This window comes from Uloborus diversus, chromosome 2 (assembly GCF_026930045.1).
Source record: "Uloborus diversus isolate 005 chromosome 2, Udiv.v.3.1, whole genome shotgun sequence".
Taxonomy (NCBI): Eukaryota; Metazoa; Arthropoda; class Arachnida; order Araneae; family Uloboridae; genus Uloborus; species Uloborus diversus.
The window spans coordinates 14,372,507-14,394,610 of NC_072732.1; the positions used below are offsets into that span (position 1 = coordinate 14,372,507).

The window sequence follows — 22,104 nt, forward strand, 5'->3', positions numbered from 1 at the left end:
ATAACGTTGCCAAGGAGGACTGATGCGCTGAACGTCTCAGAAATGGAAACATTTTGTTGTAGTACGGTATACGATATGAATTTTCAGAAACAAAGAAGTACACTGTTGCCACTTTTAGCGACTAAGACTTTATTTTTTGGTTGCCATTTTCAAGAAAATTGTTTGCCGTTGGCGACTGTCGACCGCTAATCTAGAGCTTAACGCCAGGCGTCATTTTGCTATGAACAACTAATTTTTCAGTAAAATAAAAACAAAAACAGTGTTATGAAACTTTTTAAGAAATTGAATTAAAATTTAAAAAAATTCCTACTTTAAAATATAGACATTTGAAACCTCTCTATTAATAAAAAATATTCTACCTGTAACTCCAAAGATTTTTTTTTTTTCAGTTTAGACTTCTTTGAAAGAAATAAGGACATTAAATTGTCCTAATTTGTCTCTTATTGCGCAGATAATAATTACCTTCCGGGTGGGAGTTTTGGGCATTCCGTCCATTAATACACATAAACTGCTATATTAAGATTGGAAATATATGCTTAAACCAAGGGCTCCAGGAAGGGTTTTGACCTCAAAACCTCTCCTCTGCTGGCTACGCCACTGCATTAGGATGTACTCAAGTTGTATAAAAATAGGCACCAGTGTGTGTGTGTGTTTTTGAGCAATCACGATTGCTTATTGTTCTCACTTGACTGTTTTTGGCGTTCCTATGATTTTATTTTCCCACCAGCACCCTCCGCAGCATCACCGTCGACCGGCTCCTCACGATGCTGCACCTCTAGCGAAAGCCGTCTCCAGGTTTCGTCAATATCCTACACTTACACGCTACATACACGCATCTACACACACATACATATATACACCTACACACACATACATATATACACCTACACACACATACATACACCTACACACATACATACCCCTACTCACATACACACACACAACTACACACTCACATACACACAACTACCCACACACTCATGCCTGCACACACACAAACACAAATGCCTCTACACACACATACCCCCCGACACACACACAAACACACACGCCAACATACACACACTCGTGATTGCGAAAAACATAATTTGAATTCAAAATGACAAAATTCAAATTAATTTTTTTTTTTTTTTTTGTAAATTGATAACTTTCTAAGGACAATCGGTGACCAAATAACTAAATTTTTTAATCATGAATTGAATTTCAAAATAAAAACCTTTTTACATTTGTAAGTGAGACTGAAAACTGAAGCAGAAAAACCCGAACTTTGATAGATTCGAAAGATGCATTTCTTCTTAAATCTCAGAGAAAAAAACCTAAAACTTCAACGAAGTTTTTCTTGTTTAATTTAGAATGTTTCGAAGACAGCTGTATACAGATAAAGCACCTTTCCGTTTTCCTATAAATCGATATTTTTTTTGAACTTTATTGGTCAATGAATAGCTAACTTCTTCAATTATAAATTCAACTTCAAAAAACCAACTCATTCAACATGTTAACATTAGTTTGCAAATACTTCGGACGTTAAATAATATGTTGTTCAGAAGATAGTTTTAAAAATGTTATTGACGGGAAAAGCTAAATTTTTACATGCGTAAATATTAACGTGCTTGAAAAATATCCATCTACCATGAATTTTTAAGACAAAAGAAAGAGTTGAAAATGAATCCAATCAAATGATTGTATTCACAACGGAATTTTTTTGTTGATATTTCAGAATAAAGTTATCTTTCGAATCTTTCAAGGTTCGGATTTTTCTGCTTCAGTTTTTTTTTTTTTTTTTTTGCTACTAATATCAAAAAGAGGTTTGAGATTTAATTTGGAATTGAAAAATTTAGTCATCGATCATTTTTCCTCTCGGTCTTAAAAACGAGTCGACATAGTATTTTTTAGACGCCTAGAACTTGTCGAACCAGGTCGTTCAAATTAATGAAAGTACGGATAAAGCAAAATAACCTAAATTGAGCCAAGGTACATAAACTACTGCACACAATAAAAATTGTATTTTGAATTCGGAAGAATGAAATATAGAACGGCGTGATTAAAAATTATAAAAATACAAAATACGGCCTTCAAAAACGCATCATTTCGCTACTTCGCCTTTTATTAAATACTGTCTGTACACAGGGGTGTCCCGAAGTGTGGCCACGAGAGGTAACCGTGACCTCACAAAAAGTTTCCTCATTCGGCAAACTTTGTTTGACGATTCGGTAAATTTGAAGACATAATGGGGTGGTTTCCTTCGGTCAAAAGTACTACTTTTAATCACTGAAATTGATAGAATGAGTCAAAAAAAAATAACATGGACTCAGAAAATACTTTCCATTTTCTCAACAGTTATTTTTTAATATTTTTTTTAAATGTCCAATTTTGAAAACGATTTTGTTTTTGATCTATATGACGTCACAAATGATGCAATTTGGCGCATCCTTCTACCACGGTTCCATGTTATGATAATCAAGAAGCGAATTAAATGTTTCGCACTACACTTGCTATCAACCATATCGTTGCCAATACACGTGAGTAAAGATGCGAATTAAATATTACGTGCTGCGAATGGCAACACTGAATGGCATTTCATCATTTGTGATGTCACACGACAGAAGCGTAAGCAATGAAAGCACACCGATTTAAGTATTTTTTTTAAGTATTAAACTTAAATAAATTATTTAAAAAATGGTCGGATCCTACGTTTTTAAGCATGCTCTTTCAGAAAAAAATACTTTTAAAATTTTGGAAACGACCCCATTGAAAAATTGCACTTTTTGAATCCCCGAATTTCCCTTTTCATCAAATGTACAAATGTTTGACTACTCGTATTTTATCATTCGTGAATTTTCGCTTTCCCAAAAATTTAATTTCGTTGCTCCCCTGTATGTACATCTAAATGGCTGGCTGTGCAGATTAATGAGAGTTTACTGTCGGGTGAATTCCTCCGAATATGTAGCCATTTTCATAAACCTGAAAATGTGCTTAAGCTGAGCTCCCATGCAAATGAAGCCCTGCTGCTGATATTAGATTATAAAAACTCTGAATTTGACCTAATTTCGTAAATATCCTCTTTTTATAAGAAACTAGCTGCGTTGCCCGGCTTTGCCCGGTCTATTTTGAAAACAAAAATTGTGTCATGTGACTTATATTCAACAATCAGGCTTAAATAAAAGAAAAAAAAATCAGCATGCAAAATTTCCCCTCCAAACAATGACGACTGATATTAAAATACTTTTAAGAAATTAAAATAAAATAAGAAAGATGGATTTAAAAAGCGTAACCATGGAAACACAAAATAAAATAAGTTTCAGAATTGAAAATGAGAAAGATGGAAATAATGGATTCAAAAAGCGTTACCGTGGAAACGCAAAATAAAATGGTTGAAAACTTGAATAGAGAACAGATTTTTGAACTTCATTTAATTCGCTTGTAACTTTTTTTCTAATGGGGATAGAGGGTTAAACTTCCGACCATAGGTCGAGTTAGATCTGGAGTAAAAAAGGTAGCTCTTTTCAACGGTGCCAAAAAGAAAACTGTAGGTCAATTCCTTCACTTTTTACTGATAAATTTAATGAAGAAAGTAGCGCCTAGATTTCAGCTAAGCCTAAACAAATTCGAGCTAAAAACGTCAATAACTCCCGCCGCAATTAAGTTAGAGCGTTGGAACAAATTGCGTAGAACGTGGAAAATTCTTCCCTTTCCAACGATATATAATATTACTAATTGCGAGTAATTTTTAACCCCCATATTCGGGAATTTATGTGAAAATTGGGCCTAAATTGGAATAAAAAAAGAACTATTCATCGAATTGTTTTCGAACTGGTCTGCAAACCTTCTCAGGTCAGGACTTAAAGGAACAAATTGTGAAAATTTCAGCGAAATCGGCCGGGTAGTTCTCGAGTTTTGCGAGTTCAAACACACAGACGCTTTTTGGACACTTCATTTTATACTATGTAGAGACACGATTCCTGTTTATGATTTCCAACACCTGTTTTGTATGTAGATAAGACTTACGAATATTTTGTGTAGCGGTTTTTACACGAAGCGTGCGTAAAGGTTCGCAGAAAAGTATGTGACGCGCCACTTCCCGAGTGGTATCGTTGCCCCTTCCCTTTCGTGTCAGCTGCTGGCACGTGATTGGCGGGTAGCATAAGAGAAAGCTCTCATATTAATTGGAAGAGACATCATTAGAGCTTTGAATAAGTGCCGTTTCATTTGCCTGCTCAATGAACCCTTTCTATTAAGTTGTTTATGCGACAGTTAAAAATCCTTCCTTTCTACTTCCTTTTACAACGAGCTGATGTGTGCATCACATGACTTCCTTTTACTCCAATTCAATGTCATTTCCCCATTATTCGCTATTTTAATGTGATTCAATATTTATTCTCTAAATATCACCAACAATGGCCAAATTGAAACCAAAAAAAAAAAAAAAAAAACTCCGCCAAATTTGTCGCCAAGTTGGCGACAAAACTTGGCGACCAAAAGACTGGCGATATATCGCCAAGTGTCCGACAAATTATAACGCCACTTGAGTTTACATCGAAATTAACAATGATTTCCCCCCAAAAAGGTGCAAAAGACCCCCTTAGGAACATCCGAAAGCAACCAAAAGGGGAGGTGCACAACTAGACCCCACTACGAGTCTATGTACCAAATTTCAACTTTCTAGGACATACCATTTTTGAGTTATGCGAGATACATACGCACATACGCACATACACACATACGCACATACATACAGACGCCACGAGAAAAGTCGTTGTAATTACCTCGGTGATGGTCAAAATGGATATTTCGCGTGTCTATACATTCTTAGGCACTTTTCCGCATGTGGTCGAATCGAAAAAAAAACTCAACATTCATTTGGGGGTGAGCAAAATGGAAATTAAGGGCGATTTTTGAGTGAAAATTTTTTCGCGAATACAATACTTCCTTTTTTGTAAAAGGAAGTAAAAAAGGAAGTATTGTATTCGCGAAAAAAATTTCACCTAAAAATCGGCCTTAATTTCCATTTTGCTCACCCCCAAATGAACGTTGAGTTTTTTTTTTCGACCCGACCACACGTGGATATGTGCCTAGGAACGTACAGACACCCGAAATATCCATTTTGACGATCCCCGAGTTAATTACAACGAGTTTTCTCGTGACTTCTGTAACGTATGTATCTGCGTATGTGTGTATGTGCATATGTATGTCGCATAACTCAAGAACGGTATGTCCTAGAAAGTTGAAATTTGGTACGTAGACTCCTAATGGAGTTTAGTTGTGCACCCCCCCCCCCCCTTTTGGTTGCATTCGGGTGTTTCTAAAGGGGTCTTTTGCCCCTTTTTTGGGGGGAAATCATTCTTAATTTCGATGGATACTCAAGTGGTGTTATAATTTGGCGAACACTTGGCGATATATCGCCAGTCATTTGGTCGCCAAGTTTTGTCGCCAACTTGGCGACGAATTTTTTTTTTTTTTTTTCTTTTAATCTGGTTTCAATTTGGCCACTGGTGATGATATTTAGAGAGTAAACCATTGAATCACATTAAAATTGCCAATAATGGAAAAATGACACTAAATTGGAGTAAAAGGAAGTCATGTGATGCACACATCAGCTCGTTGGATTTGAAATATACTTTTATTTGGAGTATGGTTTTACACAGGACCGTCACTTGGAGGTTCAATTTCACCCCATCCTGGGTTTTAAAAACATAATGTAATCATGCATTTTGTTGTTGTTTTCTCTTAAAATTAATTTCTGGAAAAGCACTTATTTTTGTGAGCAGTAAATTTCGCGAAAATGAAAATACCACTGATTACGCGAGTTGAAAATTTCGTGAATTTTATGGTGCCGAAAGTTGAAAAATTCAACACAAAAACATATTTTTCGTGGTTTAAATTTTCCCAATTACAGCGCGCTCATGAAAATCGCAAAAATTAAAGCCCCGCGAAGATAAGTACTGCGTTTACAGTAACTACATTTCTTTTAAAAGGAAAAATGTGAAATTTCAGGAGAGAGAAATTATTTTCATCATCATTTTTGGAAATGTACTTTATAGCCCAGTAAATTTAGGCCAAAAATAGGGTCGATGCGCCACAAATTAATAATTAGCTGAATTTTTCAGGATTAGTTCCTGAACATGTGTAGAACAAATACTGAAAAGTCCCCTAAGTTCCCATGTGAGCTTGTATCCAAAATGGCGGATCAAAGATGGCCCCCTAGTACTTTTTGTTTTCCTTATAACTTGGGCAAAAATGAAATTTTTTCGGTTATGAAAGAAACTGTAGACTCTAGAAGGAATATTGTTTCGATGCATAACCTAAAATAACCAACGAAAAAAACTTGTTTTGACTCCAAAAAATTGAAATTTTTGTGTTCTATGTAATGTGCAGCAGAACACATAAGCTATTAAAATAAATATTTTTAAAAATTTTTGGGGGGATTTTTCTTAAAATATTTTTTCTCATATATTAGTCAATAGCTGTTATTAACAAAAAATAAATTGCATTCCATCCAGCCCTCGGCTAAAGGTTTCAAATCTTTACAACTTACCAGGAGAGAATAAGTTTTATTAACTTGACTTCGCATTGGTCATACAAGGTTCACTCATAAAATACCTCTTATGTCGTGAACCAGCTCCAACGTGCATTACATGTAATGTGAATCAGACAGTGTTACATATTTTAAGTAACTGCCCAAATTTTAACCAAATACGTTTTAAATATTTTAATAATTTAAACCCCTTTTTGAAGGAGTTGTTTGGGGACCCACCCCATCGAAATTTATACAACTTCCTCCAGGAGATTGGATTATCCTTTCTAATTTAGAGTTTGTGTCGTCAAAATGTGATTTTTTTTTCATATTCAAGGTTTTTTGTCAACATATTATTTCATACGTTATTTAAATGTTTTTAATGTCTACATGTTTTTTACTTATTTTAAAGTACCCATGTTTATACCTTTTCCTGAAAACACGCTTACTTTTATCATGTCCTGACTTTATATTTATCTATAAATTTATTCTAAAAAATCGTTTGGCGCAGTATAGCCCCAAGGGCTCTTGCGCCATAAAAAATAAATAAACCAAACCAACCAATAGCTGTTATTTTTCAGTTTTAAAAAATGCTATGTATGTTTGGATTGGTGCTTGTGCTTTACCGACATTTCCCCATAAAAAAACAATAAACATATATGATCTGCAAATTGTGTTTTTTTGTCTGAAATGCAAAATTTTCGGTTTGACAATTCAATGTTGATATATTTTGCTCTTTGAAACTACCGTAAATCGTAAAGTGGCTCCAAATTCCTTTTGTAATATTAAGTGAGAAAGAAAAACTAGTATGTTGTGGCCATTACGAAACTTTCTTCTGTATCTTTCTTATAATTCTGATCCCTCACTATACTTGACAAGGAAGCAACATTCCCAACAAAAACAAAATTACACACGCCAAAACTTCACGACCATCCCAATTTCCGATTTATCTCAAAGTCACGCAAAGAATGAAAATTGAAAATTATTTTAAAAGCCTTGCTTAAAATAATTACAAGCATTTATTTGTTAACAAATACAAGATGGCAACAGTAAAAAAGTTGAAATCATCGCGATTTTCTGGTTATTTTCCAACAATTAGTCACGCGAAATACCCAGACGACAGTCTATTACGATTTATCTTCCTTATTGTTGCATTTATAAAGCTAATATTATTCACAAAAAAAAGTCAGCCCCCCCCCCCCCCCCCAGGGAGCGTTTGGCGCCAAAATTGAACTAACTACTGTTTACATATGGATTCACATTTATGCCAAATTTCATCCAGAACGTAGCATTACTTCTTGAGATATGGCACTCACAATGGGAAAAAAAAGGACGTTCGATTGAGCCACCCACTTTTCAGCTATTGACGCCAAAATAGAATCAACTCTTATACCCTCTGAGGGCTACTTTTCGATAAGCTTTTGTTTGATTCCGTTCATTATTTCTTGAGATACAGCAGTCACAATTTACGACAAAAAACGTTCTATAGCTCAACCCCCGTTTGAGTTATTGACACCAAAATTGAATCAGCACCTGTTCCTGTTAATACCAACATATGGATCAAATTTTGTTTGATTCCGCCAGTTACTTCCTGAGGAATAGCAAGCACGCGTAACTCGAAAAACGTCCCATTGCTCCACCCCCCTTGGAGGAATTCGCGCCAAAAACTAATGGGCACAAGTTCACATAAGGGCACATATGTGTACTAAATTTCGTTCGATTTCATGCGGTAGTTTTTGTTGTAGAGCGGCCACAAAAAACTGGTCACACACAGACGTGACACACATACATACACACACATACATACATACACACACACATACACACACACACACAGACAGACAGACATTTTCCAAAAATGGTCGAAATGGACTCAGCACACCTCAAAACGTTCGAATCCGTCAAAATTCGAAATTCGAAAATTTGCACGAATCCAATACTTTCTTCTATATATTAGATATAGAAGAAAGTAAAAAAGGAAATATTGTATTCGCGAAAAAAAATTCACCTAAAAATCGGCCTTAATTTCCATTTTGCTCACCCCCAAATGAATGTTGAGTTTTTTTTTTTCGACCCGACCACACGTGGATATGTGCCTAGGAACGTACAGACACCCGAAATATCCATTTTGACGATCCCCGAGTTAATTACAACGAGTTTTCTCGTGACTTCTGTAACGTATGTATCTGCGTATGTGTGTATGTGCATATGTATGTCGCATAACTCAAGAACGGTATGTCCTAGAAAGTTGAAATTTGGTACGTAGACTCCTAATGGAGTTTAGTTGTGCACCCCCCCCCCCCCTTTTGGTTGCATTCGGGTGTTTCTAAAGGGGTCTTCTGCCCCTTTTTTGGGGGGAAATCATTGTTAATTTCGATGGATACTCAAGTGGTGTTATAATTTGGCGGACACTTGGCGATATATCGCCAGTCATTTGGTCGCCAAGTTTTGTCGCCAACTTGGCGACAAATTTGTTTTTACTTCCTTTTACAAAAAAGGAAGTATTGTATTCGCGAAAAAATTTTCACTCAAAAATCGCCCTTAATTTCCATTTTGCTCACCCCCAAATGAATGTTGAGTTTTTTTTTCGATTCGACCACATGCGGAAAAGTGCCTAAGAATGTATAGACACGCGAAATATCCATTTTGACCATCACCGAGGTAATTACAACGACTTTTCTCGTGACGTCTGTATGTATGTGCGTATGTGCGTATGTGCGTATGTGCGTATGTATCTCGCATAACTCAAAAATGGTATGTCCTAGAAAGTTGAAATTTGGTACATAGACTCGTAGTGGGGTCTAGTTGTGCACCTCCCCTTTTGGTTGCTTTCGGATGTTCCTAAGGGGGTCTTTTGCACCTTTTTGGGGGGAAATCATTGTTAATTTCGATGTAAACTCAAGTGGCGTTATAATTTGTCGGACACTTGGCGATATATCGCTAGTCTTTTGGTCGCCAAGTTTTGTCGCCAACTTGGCGACAAATTTGGCGGAGTTTTTTTTTTTTTTTGGTTTCAATTTGGCCATTGTTGGTGATATTTAGAGAATAAATATTGAATCACATTAAAATAGCGAATAATGGGGAAATGACATTAAATTGGAGTAAAAGGAAGTCATGTGATGCACACATCAGCTCGTTTTTTTTTAAATCTGGTTTCAATTTGGCCACTGGTGATGATATTTAGAGAGTAAACCATTGAATCACATTAAAATTGCCAATAATGGGAAAAATGACACTAAATTGGAGTAAAAGGAAGTCATGTGATGCACACATCAGCTCGTTGGATTTGAAATATATTTGGAGTATGGTTTTACACAGGACCGTCACTTGGAGGTTCAATTTCACCCCATCCTGGGTTTTAAAAACATAATGTAATCATGCATTTTGTTGTTGTTTTCTCTTAAAATTAATTTCTGGAAAAGCACTTATTTTTGTGAGCAGTAAATTTCGCGAAAATGAAAATACCACTGATTACGCGAGTTGAAAATTTCGTGAATTTTATAGTGCCGAAAGTTGAAAAATTCGCCTAGAAAATACATTTTGCGAGGCTTAAATTTTCGCAACTACAGCGCGCTCATGAATATCGCAAAAATTAAAGCCCCACGAAGATAAGTAGTGCGCTTACAGTAACTACATATCTTTTAAAAGGAAAAATGTGAAATTTCAGGAGAGAAATTATTTTCATCATCAGGTTTGGAAATTTACTTTATAGCCCAGTAAATTTAGGCTAAAAATAGGGTCGATGCACCACAAATTAATAATTAGCTGAAATTTTCAGGATTAGTTCCTGAACATGTGTAGAACAAAAAGTGAAAAGTATCCTAAGTTCCCATGTGAGCTTGTATCCAAAATGGCGGATCAAAAGATGGCCCCCTAGTACTTTTTGTTTTCCTTATAACTTGGGCAAAAATGAATTTTTTTCGGTTATGAAAGAAACTGTAGACTCTAGAAGGAATATTGTTTCGATACATAACCTAAAATAACCAACGAAAAAAATTTGTTTTGACTCCAAAAAATTGAAATTTCTGTGTTCTGTTGAAGATTGTATTGTGTTGTGTATTGAAGTTCTGTGTGAATAATGTGCAGCAGAACACATAAGCTATTAAAATAAATATTTTTAAAAATTTTTGGGGGGATTTTTCTTAAAATATTTTCTCTCATATATTAGTCAATAGCTGTTATTAACAAAAAATAAATTGCATTCCATCCAGCCCTCGGCTAAAGGTTTCAAATCTTTACAACTTACCAGGAGAGAATAAGTTTTATTAACTTGACTTCGCATTGGTCATACAAGGTTCACTCATAAAATACCTCTTATGTCGTGAACCAGCTCCAACGTGCATTACATGTAATGTGAATCAGACAGTGTTACATATTTTAAGTAACTGCCCAAATTTTAACCAAATACGTTTTAAATATTTTAATAATTTTAACCCCTTTTTGAAGGAGTTGTTTGGGGACCCACCCCATCGAAATTTATACAACTTCCTCCAGGAGATTGGATTATCCTTTCTAATTTAGAGTTTGTGTCGTCAAAATGTGATTTTATTTTGTTATTCAAGGTTTTTTGTCAACATATTATTTCATACGTCACATAAATGTTTTTAATGTCTACATGTTTTTTATTACTTATTTTAAAGTACCCATGTTTATACCTTTTCCTGAAAACAAGCTTACTTTTATCATGCCCTGACTTTATATTTATCTATAAATTTATTCTAAAAAATCGTTTGGCGCAGTATGGCCCCAAGGGCTCTTGCGCCATAAAAAATAAATAAATCAAACAACCAATAGCTGTTATTTTTCAGTTTTAAAAAATGCTATGTATGTTTGAATTGGTGCTTGTGCTTTACCGACATTTCCCCATAAAAAAAAACAATAAACATATATGATCTGCAAATTGTGTTTTTTGTCTGAAATGCAAAATTTTCGGTTTGACAATTCAATGTTGATATATTTTGCTCTTTGAAACTACCGTAAATCGTAAAGTGGCTCCAAATTCCTTTTGTAATATTAAGTGAGAAAGAAAAACTAGTATGTTGTGGCCATTACGAAACTTTCTTCTGTATCTTTCTTATAATTCTGATCCCTCACTATACTTGACAAGGAAGCAACATTCCCAACAAAAACAAAATTACACACGCCAAAACTTCACGACCATCCCAATTTCCGATTTATCTCAAAGTCACGCAAAGAATGAAAATTGAAAATTATTTTAAAAGCCTTGCTTAAAATAATTACAAGCATTTATTTGTTAACAAATACAAGATGGCAACAGTAAAAAAGTTGAAATCATCGCGATTTTCTGGTTATTTTCCAACAATTAGTCACGCGAAATACCCAGACGACAGTCTATTACGATTTATCTTCCTTATTGTTGCATTTATAAAGCTAATATTATTCACAAAAAAAAGTCAGCCCCCCCCCCAGGGAGCGTTTGGCGCCAAAATTGAACTAACTACTGTTTACATATGGATTCACATTTATGCCAAATTTCATCCAGAACGTAGCATTACTTCTTGAGATATGGCACTCACAATGGGAAAAAAAAGGACGTTCGATTGAGCCACCCACTTTTCAGCTATTGACGCCAAAATAGAATCAACTCTTATACCCTCTGAGGGCTACTTTTCGACAAGCTTTTGTTTGATTCCGTTCATTATTTCTTGAGATACAGCAGTTACAGTTGACGACCAAAAACGTTCTATACCGCAACCCCCGTTTGAGCTATTGACACCAAAATTGAATCAGCACCTGTACCCGTTAGGGGAAACATATGGACCAAATTTCGTTTGATTCCGCCAGTTACTTCTTGGGGAATAGCAGACACGCATAACTCAAGAAACGTCCCATTGCCCCACCCCTTGGAGAAATTCGTGCCAAAAACCAATGGGCACAAATTCACATAGGGGCACATATGTGTACCAAATTTCGCAAATTACGTTCAATTTCATGAGGTAGTTTTTGCTGTAGAACGGCCACAAAAAAAAAAAAAAAAAGTCACACACATATGTGACACACACACGAACACAGAGAGACAGATTATCCAAAAATGGTCGAAATGGACTCAGGCCATCTTTGATCCGTCATTTTGGATGGAAGCTCACATGGGAACTTAGGGGACTTTTTAGGATTTACTTTACATGCTATGAGAAACTAATTCTGAAAATATTTCTTAATTACAAATTTCTGGTGCAAACAAATCCTAAATTTACTGGGCTATTATGCATTGAAATGCACAAGCATGAGTTTTTTTTTTGTTTTTTTTTTTTCCATGGTGCTTCAATTTAAAATAATAAGTCCCTACGTATTTTTAGCGTTCATTTGACAAGTTTTCTTCTTTTTCAAAAAGCAGTTATTGCACTTGCTTTGTCCAGGTGTAAGTTTGCGTTTGACAAACCTTTTAGCCTGAGGCGTTGCCAAAGTGTGCATGACTATTCCAGACTGATGAGCCCAAACCAATTGTGGCACTGCAGTCCCTGGATATCGCTACTGGGCTATCGGTACATGCTTGCAGCTTTGCCTTAGTCCTGGCTTGGGTGGTAACTTACAGCCTACGTTCTTTTTATTGCAAATTATGTATTTGTTTTTAACACAAGTGTTTTCTGCTTAATGGCATTTTAAAATTTTCCATGATGAAGGAGACCTAAGATGTCAATTGTTGTATATTTATTTTATATTATATTTGAAAAATAAAATACGTGTATCTACATACGTAACTACGTTACATTTCTCAAAGTCTCCATACACACACTGAAATCAAACGCCTAGTCTAAACAATCCCCACGCTGGCACTCTATTCCATACGAAGAGATATCCTTTGCTCCTCCCTGTTTTTCACCAGTTTTGCTTTTCGGGATTACAGCGCTCCACAGCATTGATAATACTTTGTTTCTACCTATTTTTGACCAGTTCTGCTTTTCGGGATTATAGCGCTTCACAACATTGATACTTTGTTTCTACCTGTTTTTTACCAGTTCTGCTTTTTGGGATTATAGCGCTTCACAACATTGATACTTTGTTTCTACCTGTTTTTTACCAGTTCTGCTTTTTGGGATTATAGCGCTTCACAACATTGATACTTTGTTTCTACCTGTTTTTTACCAGTTTTGCTTTTTGGGTTATAGCGCTCCTCAACGTTGATACTTTGTTTCTCCTTGTTTTTTACCAGTTTTGCTTTTTGGGATTATAGCGCTTCACAACATTGATACTTTGTTTCTACCTATTTTTGACCAGTTCTGCTTTTCGGGATTATAGCGCTTCACAACATTGATAATTTGTTTCTACCTGTTTTTTACCAGTTTTGCTTTTTGGGTTATAGCGCTCCTCAACATTGATACTTTGGTTCTCCTTGTTTTATACCAGTTTTGCTTTTTGGTTTATAGCGCTCCACAACATTGATGATACTTTGTTTCTACCTGTTTTTTTACCAGTTCTGCTTTTTGGGATTATAGCGCTTCACAACATTGATACTTTGTTTCTACCTGTTTTTTACCAGTTTTGCTTTTTGGGTTATAGCGCTCCTCAACGTTGATACTTTGTTTCTCCTTGTTTTTTACCAGTTTTGCTTTTCGGGATTATAGCGCTTCACAACATTGATACTTTGTTTCTACCTGTTTTTTACCAGTTTCGCTTTTTGGGTTATAGCGCCTTCACAACATTGATACTTTGTTTCTACCTGTTTTTTACCAGTTTTGCTTTTCGGGGTTATAGCGCTTCTCAACATTGATACTTTGGTTCTCCTTGTTTTTTACCAGTTTTGCTTTTCGGGATTATAGCGCTCGTAAACATTGATACTTTGTTTCTACCTGTTTTTTACCGGTTTTGCTTTTTGGGTTATAGCGCTCCTCAACATTTATACTTTGGTTCTCCTTGTTTTCTACCAGTTTTGCTTTTTGAGATTATAGCGCTCGTCAACATTGATACTTTGTTTTTCCGCATAAATATCCTCAAAATTGCTGTTGCTCGGAAAAACTTGTTTCGCCAAAGTTTAATTATAGCATCCTATGCTTATTTTGCTTTCAACTGCTTTGGAAGTCTACTCACCCAATGATATCATCACCCCATGAGTCTACGCCTCAACAATCCTGAGGTGCCCTTTACCATAAATGTTTCGTAATTTCTACGGGAAGACCAATCCTTTTTCTTTTAAGAGCTACAAGAATGGACCATTTTGATTACTCGTTATTTGGATCAGCCGACAGTGTGGGACGCATGGATCCAACATCAAAAACAGCAAATGGCACAAGCCTGGTTTTATATGTCTGCATTGCAGGTAGTAACTGAGATTCGAGATGACACAACTGTAAATATTTAGCCTGCTCACCTGTGACAAACGCAGACGTGTAGGCAGCTGTGAGTCCAAGTGCCACGAGGAAGCGGAAGAACAGGAACATGCCGATGGAGTTGGTAAATACTGTTGCCACCGCACAGCACCAAAACAGCCCGTAGCAGAAAAGGATGACCGGCCGGCGGCCGATGCTGCAAACAAAATGCAACTACAGTAATTCAAATCAGAACTAAATAAAAATTAGATTCTCTATAGCTGGCTAGTTGGTGATTGACTTTTTAACTACCCTTGATCCAAATTTGGCTTCTAAAGTTTGACTTTCGATAGCAAGACGAAGATGATTCAATAAATAAATAAAAACTGTTACCTAAAAATTATGAAAGAAATTTAAAACAAAAAAAAAGTACAGTCGACTCCCGCTACAACGCGATCCGACTTACGCGAAATGTATATAACGTGAGTTTTTCCGGAGCAACGAATTTTAGAGCTAAGGAATTTTTCGCTCACAACTCGAAAATATTTGGAAAGGAATTGTGATGCTAGGTTTTGGTTTTGTTATTGACTACTAAACACTAATTCGTGAATGTACTTTCATCCTTTCAGCATCACTGACTGCGCAAATTCCCACATCCGTACTGTAGCTTTGTTAGTGTGTGTTTCACCACTCCTCATTTTTCCCTAGTCAGCTTCAGTGTCACGCTGTTAAAAATTCAGGAAATAACCTTTATGGTAAATATTACTGTAAAATGGAGTGTTTACAGAACAGAAAAAAATTACAGTAAATTTTACCGAAAAAAAAAGCCGATTGCAGTGCTAATTGATGTACCACGTGGTTTACAGTTGCTTCCCCTCACTCAATGTATAATAACTTGTACGGTGGATTGAAAAGCCGCCTGCCAATTCAATGGCCCTGAGTTCGAACCTGCTGCTCGCATGTTGCATTTTTTAACTCTCGTTTATTCTACTGTAAAATTTTACAGTAAAATATGATTTTAAGGTAAAAGTTACTGACAACATGGATGCCAGTGACTTTTACCGTAAAATTTCAAAAAAAAAAAAAAAAAAAAATCCAACAGTATACGTAGCAGTTTCATACAAGAAAGACATCATACTATTCGTTATAAAGGGTCATCCACAAATGATGTCACGCTTTGAGGAGGAGGAGGTCGTGAAATTGTGACAGTTTATAACAAGGGGATGAGGGGGTCTATACTCATTTATAATAGAGCAACTACAGGACAGAATCACACAAAGATTGCATAAAAAGTAGAACTCACCGATCGGAAACTTGTCCAAAGATGAGAGAAGCTACTAGATGCCCAAACATGTACACAGATTTTGCGAAGGACGTCAGCCATTTTTTGTCACAAACGAGATCCCACTATTAGAGGAAATTGAAATCATGACCATTATAATAAATCTTCAAACGTACAACCTGCATGCGATTTTATTTTTGGTAACAATCTTATTTCAGTTCTATTAAGGGGTCACAGTATCTTTCGAACATTTTTTTAAAATTTAAGTAAATTTTATATTTCTTTGAAACCATAACATGCATACTTATTTCTTAATCAATAATTTATTTTCAAAATTTAAAAATATTGCCTACTTTTTTAAAAATTCAAAAAATTGAGAAAATTTTCAATTTTTTAAAAATCTTTAAAGTTTTTTTATTTTTGCACTAATTAAAAAAAATGTTTTTGCTAAACGATCACTATAATCATCTATAAAATTCTGTGCATTCATTTGCTTATGAGTTTATTAGAAAATTTTCTGTGATTAATTGTGTAAAAAAATCAAAGTTTTTTTAAAAAATTTTTGGTTTTTAAGGTTTAACATGCTCTAAACATTTGAGTAATTTATAAAATTCTTATCCAATGTACAATTTTGTCAAATATGTAGTCCCAATTGCCAAAAGTATTACTTTAAAGCTGTATGTTTAGTAGAAAACAATCCTTAGGGATTCTAATGACATGCAAACACAAAAATACCATCATCGAGAAAAAGCAATTTAAAGTTTTTCTTTTGCCTAAGAACACATAGCGAGCATGGCCTAAAACCACGCATAACTTTTTAAATATTTGAACAAAAGCAATGAAACTTTTCCGCTGTGTTCAGAATAGTTTTTAGTTTTGAAATAAGCGATAAAAATTTTTTCAATCGTTTCATCATTTTTGAGGTGCTGTAACCCCATAAAAACTAGCAAGTTGGCCGTCAAGGTATGATGGATGAAAATTGCTTCTACTCTTCTACAGTTGAACGAAGCAATTGCCTGTTTGGTGATATTTCGATAGTTGAAATTTCAACCCTTACCTCCAGTGGATTAACCCTAAACTTTAGTGGATATAGTTAATTTTCAACCATTTTTTTTTATTTTTCATTTCCTTAAAATGACTGTCTTATCAGTAAAACAGTTAAGTTGCTGGATCGAGTTCAGCCTTGTCACAATAAAGCCTTTCCCTGCATGGGATAAATAAATACCTTTGTGCTGAACAGTAAAGTAAGAAAAACAACGTTAAAAAAGCACTAATTTGCCAATTACATCAGACACGTGTTTCGGCGTTACAGGGAACGCTTTTTTCAATGCAAAAAGTAATGAGCCTATGGATGAAAAGACATCCGACAAAAGCCAAGAGCAGATAAGCATGCAGCTTAAAAGATAAAAATAGCGGATTAGCTGTAATTGGCAAATTTGTGCTTTTTTTAACGTTGTTTTTCTTACTTTACCTTTCCCTGCATGTTAAGCAGTACCAAAACATATTATCAAATTATCATGCTATGGCGCGAGTTTCATTGTTAAAACACGCGGGTTACTCGATCATCGGCTATTATATATAAGGGGATAAGACTGAGGATATCATCAGTTCTTTCCTAAGAAATTGGGGAAAAGTAAATAAGATCCTTGGTAATAGTTGTATGAAAAATTCGTTACAGATGTTTCTGATTTAGTAAAATATTGGTTTGTGTCTCCGAGTCCTGTTTTTCCCCCTTTTTTTTCTTTAGATTGTCATCTAGAAAAAACATCAATTATCTTTACCCTTATCTAATGAGGTGATTTTTTGGAACGTAAATGAAATGTAATGGGGTGTGTATAACCGATTGAGAAGGAATTAAAAGAGAAGAGAGTGAAGCTTTCAGATGGTGAAGCAAGGATCTCAAGTCACGTGATACATTTGAAAGAAAAGTATTGGAGGAAACCAAGTTTCTTTCACTCGCTCCACTTGAAACGTGTCTCCCATTCGTCGCAGTTGAGCCAAGTGACTTGGAATCTTTTAACTCAGCGTTCCCTGAGCCAATGATTAGACTTGCTCCCTCCAGTTATTAATTCCTGCTCTATGGGGTTAACGCCAGCATTGTATTCCTTGTGATCTTCCCAAAATTTAGTAAATTAAAATACTGTTTGACCGCGGATTGTATGTAATTTGGCAATCTGCCAAGTAAAAACGATTCCATCTGAATGAATCTAGCAGGGGAGAGGGGAAAATAACGATGGGATTTTGATGCACGCGTTTTATGATGTCACCAGTACTTTATTCATTTATTGCATTCTCTAAAATAAAATAAGGGAAAACAAAAATAGTTACCATGGAAACAACAAAAAGAAAAGAAAATATTTTCATTTCGTTCAGGAACGTCAAAGCAAAATGGTAAGCTCAAAACTTTGTTGTGAATAAATAAATCGATCAATTTTTGCCGTGAGAATACAGATCGAATATACTTTAGACTCAAAAAAATTGTTGCTCAGAGCAAATTTTCATTTTTTCAAAACTAAGGCTAAATAATAGAGAGGCAAAAGTGCAGATCTGAAACAAACCAACTAACACCCCTATAAACTAATAGATACGTCCGTTTCCGCCTATAAACCGGATGTTAGCCTTTCCATGTAATCGATGGTCATACAGTAGGAACATTTCCAGTGACTTCTTGAGTTGTTTATTTATGCAGTGGCTGCTGCTTACATGAATCGCGCTTGTTCTAAATAGATTCCATAAAGCGGCTGATTCAAAAAAGTAGCTAGTTCAATAAAGCTGGATTTTGTTCTGCTTTTGACAATTTGTGTCATTAAAGTGGTTGATTCAATTAAGCACTGATTTAATTAACCGGTGTCTACTGTATACATATGAGTGAAACAGTACCATAAGTGAGATAAACATGTACTGTCCGACCATCGATTACATGGAAAGGCTAACATCCGGTTTATAGGCGGAAATGGACGCATCTATTAGTTTATAGGGATGTTAGTTGGTTTGTTACAGATGTGCACTTTACCTCTCTATTATTTAGCCTTAGTTTTGAAAAAAATGAAAATTTGCTCATAGCAACATTTTTTAAATCTAAAGTATATTCGATCTATATCCTCACAGCAAAAGTTACTTGATTTATTTATTCACCACATAGTTTTGAGCTTACCATTTTACTTTTACGTTCCTGAACGGAATGAAAATATTTTTTCTTTTTGTTGTTTCCATGGTAACTATTTTCGTTTCCCCTTATCTTATTTTTGAGAATGGAATAAATGAATAAGGAACCAGTGACATTATAAAACGCGTGCATCGAAATCCCATCCTTATTTTCCCTTCTCCCCTGCTAGATTCATTCAGATGGAATCGTCTTTACTTGGCACATTGCCAAATTACATACAATCCGTGGTCAAACAGTAATGCACACATAAAGCTATGTACGTAAACGTTACAAAACCTTTAAATGCTTAAGTCTAATGGGGTCGTTTCCAAAATTTTAAAAGTATTTTTTTCTGAAAGAGCATGCTTAAAAACATAGAATCTGATCATTTTTTAAATAATTTCTTTAAGTTTAATATTTTTAAAAAATTACTTAAATCGGTGCTCTTTCATCGTTTAACGCTTCTGCCGATGACATCACAAATGATGAAATGCCATTCGGTGTTGCCATTCAGGGACCTGTAAATGAAATGGTAACTCATACTTATCACCTCGCTATGAAATTACGTCCAAAGGACGTCGAAGGTACAAGAACTTGATAGATGAATGACGTCTCCAACACATTGTACAGGTAGTTATCAAAATAATGGAAACGCCTGTGAATAAAAGTGACATTTCTGAATGTGCTTCGTACGTAATCTATATATATATAAATGAATGTTTGTCTGTATGTCATCCATGATCTCAAAAACTACCCGGCAGATTTGGCTGAAACTTTCACCGTTTGTTATTTTTGGTACTGGGAATGTTTATAGACCAGTTCGAAAAAAATCCGATCGATAGTTCCTTTTTTATTCCAATTTAAGTCACAATCCATTGGATAAATACGAATATAATTATCGGCTGCAGAAATTAATTCGCGTGAAAGATCTCATTGATAAGAAGTTAGCTGTTGCCATTTTTCTTGAGTTTGAACAAATAAATTCTTTCTATATTGTTTTATGGCTTTTCATGCAACGGGGGGATTCAAAACTTTTTCTATTTGATATTTTTAGCGATTGATTGATCTTGCAAACTGCGTGAGTACAAAATTTGAGTATAGTCACGGCTTCACTTGATACCTAGACCGATTATTATGAAAATTGCTATATATATATATGTATTTTTCCACGGAGAAGGTGCATAATATGCTCATTGAAGCCACTCGCCACCAGGCGGCACTGCAGAGTAGCAACTTCTGCCCCGTTCAACCGATTGTCATGAAAATCAGTATAATGATGTATTTTTTTGTTGGCGTAGCAACGCGCGTCGGGTACAGCTAGTAAAGAATAAAACTAGATATCTGGGTTTTTTATAAATCGCAATGTACACATTCTGGTAGCATATGGTGGATTAGCTGAAGTTCTGGCCGTCTTGGATTTTTTTTTATGCGCGTGAAATATCGGACCTCTCAATTTTTAAAAGAGGCCAAATTGTTGAGGCGCGTCTAGTTGGAGCAAGTGTAACTGAAGTATCTCAACTTTTTGGCGTTTCTAGAGGTACAGTATCTAAAGTCATGACAGCATACACACAGCGCGGTAAGACAAGCTCAGCAAAGCAATATAGTGAACGGAAAGAAAAGCTCAGTGAAGGAAACCGACGGGTATTGAAGCGGATTGTAAGGTCCAAAAAGCGAACAACAGCAGCAGAAGTGACCACAGAACACAATGACCATCTGTATTCACCAGTGTGAGTGATTCCAGTCAGAAGACACCTTTATTAACAGAACATTTACGGCAGACTAGCGATTCCCAACACAGTTGTCACAGAGTGTTTCCATTATTTTTATAACTACCTGTAAATGCAAAATACTGAGAACCTGGTAATGACATCCAGAGACTGCAGTTCCCTCCTTGTTGTGGACTCATCAGTCTGGAATAGGGAATAACCGAGCTGGGAGCGGATGTCATCTCACTGAAGCCGAGAGTGCCAATAAACGTTTTGCAAAAGTAAATTTATTGTCATTCTGACATAGAAGCTGATATCATCTCAGCTTCAGTGGGATGACAATTGCCTCCAACTCGCTTATTCACTATTTCTGACAGATGAGTTCATCACAAGGATGGAACTGCAGTATCCGGATGTCCTAACGGGGATGCCGGTATATTGTATGTAGTTGTGCCTTATCCCTGGCATAAGGACGATAACTTCAGTTCAGTTATTCAGAGAAATTTTAATATTATGGTTTTATGTTTAAAAAAAATAGTGAATCTACTAACAATAAAGCTGAAAGTCTCTCTGTCCGGATCTCTGTCTGTCAGAATCTTTCTCTGTCCGGATCTCTGTCTGTCAGGATCTCTGTGACGCGCATAGCGCCTAGACCGTTCGGCCGATTTTCATGAAATTTGGCACAAAGTTAGTTTGTAGCATGGGGGTGTGCACCTTGAAGCGATTTTTCCAAAATTCGATGTGGTTATTTTTCTATTCCAATTTTAAGAACAAAATTTTCATAAGATGGACGAGTAAATTACGAAATTATCATAACTTGAAACCGTAACATGGGTACAAGCCAATTGGCGAGATACGAAATTATTATAACGTGGAACCGTAACATGAGTACAAGCCAATTGGCGAGAAAATTTACCATACATTATTTGTAAATATACAGGCGAACCAAAAGACCTTTTTGTTTTTCTATTACGGGCAAAGCCGTGCGGGTACCACTACTGGTAAAATAAAAGTAATCCACATTTTTGAACAGTTGTCACAAAACACGTGATCACCCCAATGCATAGAGACGCATTTCATAAGAGTTGAATAAGTTATCATTGGAGATAGATCTAGGTTTGTTTTTTTGAGGTGAAAAAATACTACTTGACCTTTTTTGGAAGAGTGTAATTCCTTTTGGAGGCGTGAAATATCCT

General features: G+C 35.6%; 2 protein-coding genes across 2 annotated transcripts in view; one reads left to right on the plus strand and one right to left on the minus strand.

Moving 5' to 3' along the window:
• The window catches only part of LOC129216877 (organic cation transporter protein-like), an 81,611-nt gene that overhangs the window by 39,949 nt on the left and 19,558 nt on the right, over positions 1 to 22,104 (minus strand). The window contains exons 3-4 of the mRNA XM_054851091.1: positions 16,079 to 16,182; positions 14,838 to 14,992 (exon numbers count right to left, since the gene is read on the minus strand). Coding sequence (XP_054707066.1) covers positions 14,838 to 14,992; positions 16,079 to 16,182 — 259 coding nt within the window. The remainder of the gene's footprint in view (positions 1 to 14,837; positions 14,993 to 16,078; positions 16,183 to 22,104) is intronic.
• Positions 1 to 22,104, plus strand: part of LOC129216878 (organic cation/carnitine transporter 2-like) — a 95,688-nt gene that overhangs the window by 7,221 nt on the left and 66,363 nt on the right. The gene's annotated exons all lie outside the window — the stretch shown is intronic.